Raw genomic sequence first — 10,727 nt, forward strand, 5'->3', positions numbered from 1 at the left:
TTCCAGTAATCATGTACGGATGTGAGTTGGACCATAATGAAGGCTGAGCTGAAGAATCGATGCTTTTGAATTGTGGTGTTGGAGAAGACTTTTTTTTTGGCTGTGCTTTGTCTTAGTTGCTGCAAGGGCTTTTCTCTAGTTGCAGTGGCCAGGAGCTACTCTCCAATTGCGGTGCACGGGCTTCTCATTGTGGTGGCTTCTCTTGTTCCAGAGTATGAGCTCCAGGGCAGGAGAGCATCAGGAGTCAGTGCCTTTCGAGCTCTAGCATGCTGGCTCAGTAGTTATGGTGCATGGGCTTAGCTGCTCCACACCAAGTGGGATCTTCCCAGATCAGGGATCAAACCCAAGTCTCCTGCCTTGGCAGGCAGATGCTTTACTACTGAGTCATCAGGGTAGCCCTGGAGAAGACTCAAGAGAGTCCCTTGGACTGCAAGGAGATCAAACCAGTCAATCCAAAGGAAATCAACCCTGATTACTCACTGGAAGGACTGATGCTGAAGCTGAAGCTCCAATGCTTTGCTCACCTGATATGAAGAGTGGACTCATAGGAAAAAGACTCTGATGCTGGAAAAGACTGAACGCAAAAGGAGAAGGGGGCAGCAGAGGATGAGCTGGTTAGATAGCATCATCAGACTGGACATGAATTTGAGCAAACTCTGGGAGATAGTGAAGGACAGGGGGGCCTGGCGTGCTACAGTACATGAGGTCGCAAAGAGTCCCGCATGACTTAGCAACTGAACAAGAACAACAAAGAGTTGGTCGCCCCATTGCTGGAGTGGATAGATGTGGATGCAAAGCGGATCCAGGATCAGGAATCTGGGACCCGTGTCATTCCACTCTCTTATTCCCCCCTCCCTGGCAAAGAACTTAAAGCGATGGGTCAGCGGAGTTCTGCAAAAACTCATTCAGCAGCCAAAGCCTTGGGGCGGAGACCCCGGGGCTGCCCTAATGGGGCGGGGCTGGACGGGGCGGGGTCGCGGCTCCTCCCCGGCCCGGGGAGCTGGGCGGGACCCGGCCGAGGGGCTGCGCGGCGAGGCAGTGGTACAGCCTGGAGCACCGGGCAGCTGCGGCCGCCGAGGACCCTGGATCCCTCCCCACTCCAAGGTAAAGGCCCACCCAGCCCGCCACCAACTTAGTCGAGTTGGAGCGGAGTTCTCCAAGGCGTCTGTTGGCGGGGAGAGAAGGGCGGAAGGGTTCTGCCGAGCAAGCTGGGAGGAGGAGGGGGCCCTCGAACCCACCCCCCCGGGTGAAGGTCCCCGGATCTGGGGTCGGGAGAGCTAGATAGCCTGGGAACCCTCCAGGGATCTGGGGACTCACACCCAGGATCCTCGGGACTAGGGAAGCTCGGACTCTGGGAATGCTATGCCCTCCTGGGCTTTGTGGGTCTCCTCTCCACCCCGCCTCTCCTCCGGGACCCCTTCTTGTCACCAGACCTGGGGTCTGGCTGCCTCCGAGCCCCGCCCTCCTACAGCAGCTGGAGGCCGTCGTGCCAGTCGCTCCTGAATTTTTCACGGAGGGGGCGGGCCGGACACGCTGTTCCCATGGCACCGGGGCTCTCATGTTTCAGCCGGAGGGAAACCCCCCACCGCGACCCCCAGTCTTTGGCAGTACGGATTTGTCCTCCCGGGCCTCTTCCTCAGCTCTCCTGGGATGCAGCAGAAGTGAATTCCCCACCCCACCCCCGCCCCCAACCAAGGGGCTCTCAACCCTCCTTGTACTCCCCAACCCCAATCCAACCGTGGGGAAGCGGAGGAGGGGGCAATTCAGGTGTCTTTCATGAACATGGGTCTCCCGTTCTGAATGCAGAGGGTAGCTCTGTGTGCATGCTTGTGTGGACATCCTGTCTCCCTGCTGCCCTTCTGCCTGTGTGTCTGGGGGGAGTGGATCGTCCTCAAAGCATAGGAAGTGACCTCTGGGTGTGTATGCATGTGTGTGTTCATGCGTACTCACCCCTCCTAGCCTGACCCAAGTTCACTCTGGGCCTGAAGCCAGAAAGCCCCCATCTAGAGGATCTGAAGTGCTGCCTCCTCCCATCTGATCAAGAAAGGCCTCTGGAGGAAGCCTGAGCAGCAGTTCATCAGGACACTACAGAAGGGGCTCAGAGCACCTCACCTAGCTCACCACCCACTCCCACTTCTTGCAGAAGGAAGGAAGGAAGGAAACTCCCCTTCCCAAGGATGACCCTAAATACTCAGCAAGAAGCAAAGACCCCCCTGCGTCGCCGAGCCAGCACTCCACTGCCCCTGTCCGCCCGGGGCCACCAGCCTGGCCTTCTGGGCACAGCACCTTCTACACAGACCCAGCATCCCCGACTGGGCCAGTCAGTCTCCCTCAACGCCCCTACCCGGCAACCTTCACCTGCCCCCAACGGCTGGTCCTCTGAATCCAGCGACTCTGAAAGCTCTTGGGAGGCCCTCTATCGCGTGGTCCTGCTCGGAGATCCTGGTGTCGGGAAGACCAGTCTGGCCAGTCTCTTTGCAGGGAAGCAAGAAAGGGACCTCCACGAACAGCTGGGAGGTAGGGACCCTGTGGGCTGGGCTGGGCTGTGGTTGAAGGAGTCAAATCCCTGTCATCTGGGACATAGGGCTGCCAAGAACCTTTGTACAACTCCTGCCCTGCTCAACCCTAAGGGGCGTCATTCAACCAGGCTGTGAAGTGAATGAGGCCCCCTAGAGCTGTACAGGGCATAACCCGCACAAAGATATATAGGAGGGGGAATTCCTTGAATAGTGGCTGAGAAGTTTGCTAGTTTCTCATGGACGAGAGGTGTGTGCTTCATTTTCCTGTCATAAGGGAAGCAATTCTGAGTTCCACAAGTCCCAGTTATAAAGAAACAGTGGACTCTCCCAATTCTCAGACCCTACCAGCCCCACAGACAAGCATCCATGTCCACCATGACCTGCAGCCAAACTGAAATCCTGCCCAAAATGGAAACTCCCAAATTCTAAGTTTGGGGCCCTGGGTTCCTCTATTCCCAAGAGGCACAGTGACCTGAGAGGGCTGGGGGTCCCAGGATAATGGGGATCAGGGACAGGACAGAGGAAATGAAGATGGGTCCCTTCAGGGCTGGTGGAAAGGACCCAGGATGAGTGTGTGTGTGGAGTGGGCAGGGGGAAGGGAGGCCTAACGGCAGAGATGAGGTGGAGATACTCTGACCAGGCTCTTTCTCCAGCCTCGGTCGCACAGAATGAAAACCTATATGAAAGGTCTATACGCGTACACTGGTATGTATAACAGATGGGGAGATGGAGGTCTAGAGAGGGTGACGTGATCTTTTCTTGAAGCACACTCTAAGCCAGGGACAGAGCAGGACTGGGAGAATTCCCAGCCCCACTTTAACCCCACGGCTCCACATCCGTTCAGTCAAACCAACCAACAAAAGCTTTCTCAGCACCGACTGTGTGCCAGGTACTGTACTGGGAGCTGGGGAGCCAGGACTCCTCCTGGGCTTGTTGACCCGTCAGGAGGAACAGATGTCAAACAAGTATAGTGAACACTTCAAAGAGAAGTGGAGGGCGCGATGTGACCCAAAAGAGGGGTTAGGAAGGGCTACACCCTTCCCCAGGCCTGCGTCTCCTCCCTGAAACCCGGCTTTCTTCTTTTGCAGAAGATGTGTACGAGAGGACACTCACAGTGGATGGAGAGGACACCACGCTGCTGGTCATGGACACCTGGGAGGCTGAGAAGCTGGTATGGCACAGCAGGCAGGATGGGGGGGTGGGGAGGGGTGCTGAGGAAGATCTCCTGGAGATATGGCAACCCACTCCAGTATTCTTGCCTGGGAGAATCCCATGGACAGAGGAGCCTGGTGGGCTACAGTCCCTGGGTCGCACAGAGTCCGACACAACTGAGCGACTAAACACAGCAGCAGCGCTAAGGCTAGTACCAGACTCCTGTCTTCTCGTAGGACACCACAGAGCAGGGACAGGGCAGGGCCCATTAAACCACAGCTCCTCAGCAGCACCGAAGCCAGAAGAACCTAATGACCCTGACCCTGTCTTCGCAGTCTATTCACCCCCTCCTGATAGCATCCCAGGATGTGCTTCTAACCCTGCAAACCTCCTCTCATGAGCACCGTCATCCCACTTCACCCACTCACATTGCACAGAGGAGGGAACACCCCCCCCACACCGCCGTTCCTTTGTCTTACATATAGGCTTTCTGCAATTGGCTTACCCTCTCTGAGCTTCAGTTTTCTCACCTGATAAATGGGTAGATCATTCCTGCCTTCCTTACCAGCTAGTTTTTTTTTTTTTAAACATTCTTATGCAGTTTCACAGAGGTAAGCACAGTTTGGAGCATGAAAAAATTGGTGAACACGAGTGAAGAATTGGCAATAAAGATAATTCTTATTAATCATAACTTGGTAGCTAGTGAAAAAAGGACACCAAGGATGTCCCTTGCTTGCCCATTCCAAAGCAGGAATGGACTAGCAAGCATCAGCCAAGGACATGTCCCCAGTACGCTTTCCTTAACTTGGAGTTCTTTTCTGCTTGCTGTACAGGTATGCTCACTGTAGAACCCTGAAGAAATACAACTAAGCAAAGAGAAGGATCCAAAAATCACCTGGATCCCATCTCTCTAAGGGGTAGGCCCCTCCCCTAACACTCAGGGAGGCCCTGTCCACAGAGTGGGGCTCTAGAGGGACAGTGTCGGGTCATTAACAAGAATGGCTGACAGCTCCAGTGATAGGCCCAAATTTAGGGATGAAGGAGCTATGGGACCAATTCCTTTTCACCAGCATAAAAGGAAACCCAGGTCCAAATGAACATCATAAGAATGATGATGATTCTCTTAAGAGCAGCTGATACTGATGGAGTACCCTCTTCCTGAGTGTCAGCCCCAAGTGCTAAGCACTAGACATATATATTATGATATTTGGTCAAGACAAAAACTTGAGTGAGTGTACTTCTGATTCTCATTCTATTGATGAGGAAATCAAAAGCTCAGAGAGGTTAAGTAACATGTCCAAAGTTCTCAGATTGCAAGTAGGATTCAAATTCAGATCTATAAGACCCCAAAGTTTGCACTCTTTTTAAAAATATTTGTTTATTTATTTGACTGTGCAATGGCTTTCTCTAGTCACAGCGAATAGGGCTACTCTTCATTGCAGTGAGTGGGCTTCTTATTGTGGTGGCTTCTCTTGTGGAGCACAGGCTCTAGTTTGCAAGGGCTTCAGTAGTTGTAGTACACAGGCTCAGCTGCCCTTAGGCCTGTGGGATCTTCCCAGATTAGGGACCAAACCTGTGTCCCCTGCATTAGCAGGCGGATTCTTAACCACTGGACCACCAGGGAAATCCAAGTTTGCGCTCTTATGCATTAGGACTGCCCCTTTCTATCCCCACTGGGAGCATCACCTTCTGAACCTCCATCCAAGGTTCTACTCCTTCACTTGTTCATTAAGAAATACTGGCTGGTCCACACCTCAGCCAAGGCAAGGGGAGGGCCAGGTGTGCAAGGCCCACCCCAGGGTCTGATCTTGGGTCCCTGCAGCCCCATTGCACATGGCCACCCTTGGGGTCATCCACGTGGCAGCAGCCTTCTGGGTCCCACATACTTCTGCCCCAGTGGAAAGCCTTGGGGATCCAGTGACTGATTCATACCCCCAAGCTTTTTATTAAATAAAGAATAAAGGGAGGGAAGGAAAGAGGGAAGAGTGAGAGAGGGAGGGAAGGAGGGAGAAAGAAAGAAACCTTGGTGGATACATACCATGGACCAGGACACTGAAGACCCAGGAGTGAATAAAGCAGACGTGTCCTCTGGCCTCATGGAGCTCACAGACTGGGGTCTGGGGTCTGGTATCACTTTTTGGATACAGTTGAGAATCCTATGGGGCAGAGTCCAGGGACTTAAGAAGAGTGATCAGACTAAGAGTCCCATGTGGGAGACAGAGTAGGAAGAATACTGGACTAGGTGGCAGGAATTGCCCAACTGTTGTGTGGCCTAAGAAAGTGTTTTCTTCTTGTCTGGCCCTTGGTTTCCCTGCAGATTCCCTGGCCAGTGTCTGTGAAGGCATTTCCCAAAGAGGGTCCATGCAGCAGCAGCCTTACTGAAATAAGCATCCATTCTTTCCATCCTTGGGCTAGATGATATTTTTTTATATCAGAGAGGCAAAATCTGACAGGATTGGGAGGGCTGTTGGTTCAACCAGTAGTACTTTAGCCTTGCTGTCCATCAGGGTCACCTGGAGGGTATTAAAAATCAGAGTCTCAAGTCTCACCCCAGACCTAATGAAATAGAACCTATAAAAGTAGAGTTCTGAATCTACATTTTTAATCAACCCTCAAGGGGTTCTTACCTACCAATCCATGTACCAACCAGCTTTTGTGATCCTAACACATAGCAAATCCTTCATAAATAAATATGTGCAATGAATGAGTGAATGGTCGAGACCCACCCTCTTATTCTACAGATGAAAAAACAGACTCAGAGAGAGAAATGAACCTGTCCATAGTCAAAGCTAAGAACCCAGAATGAGAACCCACATCTGTCTGACTCAGTTCAGAGTTATCTGGGAAGGATCAGTATGACTGTTGAGAACTTACCCACTTTGAGAATAATGGATAGCAATGCCTCCCTACTTATCTACCTTATTTGGTTATCAGAAAACTTTCCTGGCTTCTTTGCCCCTAACAAACAAGGCTTCCACCACACTCTGCATCTCCCACTCCTGCCTGCTGTCTCCCCTCCTGCTCAGCCTGCTCATCCTTTCTAACCCCACTTACCAGTCTACTTGGAAGCCCTCTCAACTCTGCCCAGTTGAGCTCTTCTGGTCTACCCCTGCCTCAAGCCCCATGGTTCCTGCAGCCACTTGCCTATGCCTCTCTTAATGGTACTTATCACACTGCATTATATCTCCATTTCCATAGCATCCCTTCCTGATCATGAGCTTTTGGAGGGCAGGAACTGTGTCTTATTAAACACTTAGAAAGCTCGTACCCAGGTGGTTCAGTCTGAGTGCTGTCCCTGTCAAAAGACCATCATCCAAAACAGAATATCAAAATTATTTCAGTTCTTCCCTTTCCTTGTCAAACATCTTGAAAGGATTCCACTTTTTAAAAGGCCACTTGCCTCTCACCCACCCCCTTTCCTCACACCCACCGTTGCTCCTCCAACTCTCCAAGACTATCCAGAAAAAGTCCTCCCCCGGAAGACAGCCTTCTGTCCTCACTTCTCTCCCTTCCTTTCTCTCTTAACTCTGGACTGCAAAAGGTCAAAAGAACTGTCCACCAAGACCAGCCCCTCCTCAAACCAGACAAAAGAGCTGAACAGGCAAAGCCAGAATGCTCCTTAGAAGGAACAGGAACCAAATAGATCTTTTGTCTCCAATGTTCTGCCTATGTGTGTGTGAAAGTCTCTCAGTCATGTCCTACTCTTTGTGACCCCATGGACTGTAGCCAGGCTTCTCTGTCCATGGAATTCTCCAGGCCAGAATCCTGGAGTGGGTAGCCTTTCCCTTCTCCAGGGGATCTTCTCAACCCAGAGATCGAACCCAGGTCTCCCGATTTGCAGGTGGATTCTTTACCATCTGAGCCACTAGTGAATCCCAAGAATACAGGAGTGGGTAGCCTATCCCTTCTCCAGCGGGTCTTCCTGACCCAGGAATCAAACCAGGGTCTCCTGCATTGCAGGCAGATTCTTTACCAGCTGAGCTACCAGGGAAGCCCCTCTGTCCTGCCTGAAGAAGGAATCGATGAATGAGAGAATGAAGCGAAGTAGTGCCATTAGCCAGATGTTTCAAGCAGAGAGACTGCAGCTCAGAGAGGATTGGTGGTTTCCCATGGTGACTCAGGAAATCATGGCAGAATTTACCCCCCAATCTGTCCAAAGTATAAACCTCAGCCCCATCCCACCCGTTAGACTATCCCAGCCTTCCTTTCTCAGCTAGGGCCTCAGTACCCTCTGATTCCCTGCCCTGCAGGATGAAAGCTGGAGCCAGGAGTCATGCCTGCAGGTGGGCAGTGCCTACGTCATCGTGTACTCCATCGCAGACAGGGGCAGCTTCGAGAGTGCCTCTGAGCTCCGCATCCAGCTGCGGCGCACACACCAGGCGGACCACGTGCCCATCATCCTGGTGGGCAACAAGGCAGATCTGGCACGCTGCCGAGAAGTCTCCGTGGAAGGTGAGCCCTCCACCCTCCTTCTCCGCCTTTCTCTCAGCCCCACTGTCACTGTCTCCTCCAGTGATCTTCCTCTCAGTAACTCGTGCTCCAGCCCCTACCTCCATCCCACCCCACCCCATCCCCTGGCCACCACATCTATTTGCCTAAACCTGAAAGCTAGAAACCATTTTTGCCTCTTCTCTCACTCCCTCTAACCAGTCCCCAAATCCTGTCAAGTCCACTTCCCTTAACCCCACATTCCCTCTCCCTGCCATGCCCACAGCCTCTGCCCCATCCTGGCATCTTCACTCTAGCCTGGGCCAACCACTATACTTCTCTGTCCCCATTCCATGGGTTCTCCTCACCAGTTGCCAGAGTTCTCCAGGACTAGAGTGGACTTTGTCACTTCTCTGCCTAAAAGTTCCCCTGTGTGCCCCAGTGCCCTTAGTCAGAGACACAGTTCACCAGGCATGACAGGCCCAGTGCCTGTAAGCTTTCAGGGACTTACATCTGAGACCTGAAAAAGACAATTATTAGCTCCAAAATAGTTAGAAAATTACAAATTCAAATTTCACAGAGCTTTGTCTGCAAAACATAATATTTGTCAGCCAGCAACTGCAAACCAAAATGTTTAAAGTTATATTTAAATTGTATTTAAAGTGGGATGGAGAATATTTTAATATGATTGATGTATCAGATGAGACAGATACAGGTCTTTCTCAGGGTACTGAGACCCTGGCTGAGGAAGAAGGGCTGGGATGATCTAACTAGTAGGATGGGAATGAGGTTTATACTTTAGACAGATTAGGGGGCAAATGCTGCCATAATTCCCTGTGTCACTTTGGGAATATCCCAAGATACAGATCTTAAAATGGCCCTATTCATAGGGCAAAATCTAAAAACTATGGAAACAGACCCAGAGCAGGGAAGCCAGTTCCACAAGGTCACCAGCCACTGAGAACTAGACCCCAGGGCCCTACATCCAGTCCAGTGGCATCCTGCAGCTGGAAGACCATATGCTTTATAAGCAGACATCCCAAAATTCTGCAACATGCCCCCCGGGGAGACTGTTAAATTGCAGGTTCCAAGCCTCACCTACAGAATCAGAATCTCCGTGGCTGGGCTCAGCAAACTTGCATTTTAACAAGCTCCCCCAGATAATTCTGATGCACAGATTAGACCCTTCCCTGGCATTCAAGACTTGTGGGACCTAACTGCTCCCAACCTCCCTGTCTTCCCAGCCTCATCTCTGCCACCAGTATCAATCACTAGCCTGTGAACTAACTCCTCAAAGCCAGATTTATGTCTGAGTCCCCTGGCATGGAGCACGAGGTATGGGGAAAGGAAAAACTGTGCTTCCTGGTTGAAATTGACCACACCTTCTGCTACCTTTATCTCCTTTTTCCGGTTGTGGCTCTATCACGGCTTATCTGACCCCGCCCCCTCAGAGGGCCGCGCCTGCGCTGTGGTATTCGACTGCAAGTTCATCGAGACGTCAGCCACGCTGCAGCACAACGTAGCGGAGCTCTTCGAAGGCGTGGTGCGCCAACTGCGCTTGCGCCGCCGGGACTGCGCAGTCGGGGAGCCGCCCGCGCCCAGACGAAGGGCGAGCCTAGGGCAGCGTGCTCGACGCTTCCTGGCTCGCTTGACAGCCCGTAGCGCACGCCGCCGGGCTCTCAAGGCCCGCTCCAAGTCCTGCCACAACCTGGCCGTGCTCTGAGGCCGCCCACCCGCCCTCCAAGAGGTGACGAGACACTGGGGTGCGTTCTAGGCTCCACTAGCACCACCGAGGGGAGAGACTTGGTGGTTAGAGTGTGTATCGTGGGTCTTGGCCGCCCGCTGCCCCAAGGGACAGAGCGTCACCCCAGCCACAGCTTCACGGACCTCTCTGCCCTAGGGAAGTGATGGACAGACTAGGGGGCCAAAGCCTAAATTGGGTTTTTTATGCGGTGGGTATCTTTTTGTAAAAAAAAAAAAAAGGCAAAAAACAAAAATTGTTTTTGTCCTTGGGCTCTGGCCAACCCTCAGAAATGCCCCCCACAATAAACCAGACCAAAAGGATCTCCTGTCTGAGTGCCCAGACCTCTTCTTTGGGGCTCTTCCAGGTGTCTCCATGTCCTGCTTGCCCATGTACACAGGGCTGCAGACTGGGTTAGCCTGCTGATCTGGGTGTCAGGGTAGGGGCTTCCCTGGTGGCCCAGAATCTGCATGCAATGCAGGAGACCCGGGTTCGATCCTTGGGTCAGGAAGATCCCCTGGAGAGGGGAGTGGCAACTCACTCCAGTTTTCTTGCCTGGAGATTTCCACCCATGGTATCCGAATGATCCAAATGGACAGGACTGAAGGACTAACTTTCACTTTCTGGGTGTCAGGGTTAGTCAGTAAGATCACTGGACAAATTGTATATTCAGGCTCCTCCCGGAACTGCTGGGCACAGCCCCTGCCCCACAACTCTGAGGGAGACCTAGTAGAGTACAAACACCCACAGTTCAGTGTGATAACCTCCTATTTTCTCATTAATCCATTTTTTAGTTTAAATCCACAAAATATTCTCTGAAAGGAATTTTAGCCTGCACCCTAGCAATATAATAGGTGGTGTTTGTTGGGAGCTGACTGGATACTAAG

General features: G+C 52.1%; 1 protein-coding gene across 3 annotated transcripts; it reads left to right on the top strand.

Annotated features, from left to right (window-relative positions):
* Positions 1-1,013: 1,013 nt before the first annotated feature.
* REM1 (RRAD and GEM like GTPase 1) lies at positions 1,014-10,163 on the top strand. 3 transcript variants are annotated; one of them, XM_010811428.4, is made up of 5 exons: positions 1,014-1,104; positions 1,989-2,517; positions 3,608-3,690; positions 7,922-8,123; positions 9,551-10,163. In XM_010811428.4, the coding sequence occupies exons 2-5, from the start codon at positions 2,178-2,180 to the stop codon at positions 9,820-9,822; spliced, it is 897 nt and encodes a 298-aa protein (XP_010809730.1). In that variant the 5' UTR covers positions 1,014-1,104; positions 1,989-2,177; the 3' UTR covers positions 9,823-10,163.
* The last annotated feature ends 564 nt before the right edge of the window (positions 10,164-10,727 follow it).

The sequence above is a fragment of the Bos taurus genome, chromosome 13 (genome assembly GCF_002263795.3).
Source record: "Bos taurus isolate L1 Dominette 01449 registration number 42190680 breed Hereford chromosome 13, ARS-UCD2.0, whole genome shotgun sequence".
Classification (NCBI taxonomy): Eukaryota; Metazoa; Chordata; class Mammalia; order Artiodactyla; family Bovidae; genus Bos; species Bos taurus.

Bases quoted from the DNA above. Each gene is read 5' to 3' on its own strand.
- REM1 (XM_010811428.4), top strand. From the start codon at position 2,178: ATGACCCTAAATACTCAGCAAGAAGCAAAGACCCCCCTGCGTCGCCGA. The intron at 2,518-3,607 runs GTAGGGACCCTG...CTTCTTTTGCAG, and splicing joins CCTCCACGAACAGCTGGGAG to AAGATGTGTACGAGAGGACA. The intron at 3,691-7,921 runs GTATGGCACAGC...CCTGCCCTGCAG, and splicing joins CCTGGGAGGCTGAGAAGCTG to GATGAAAGCTGGAGCCAGGA.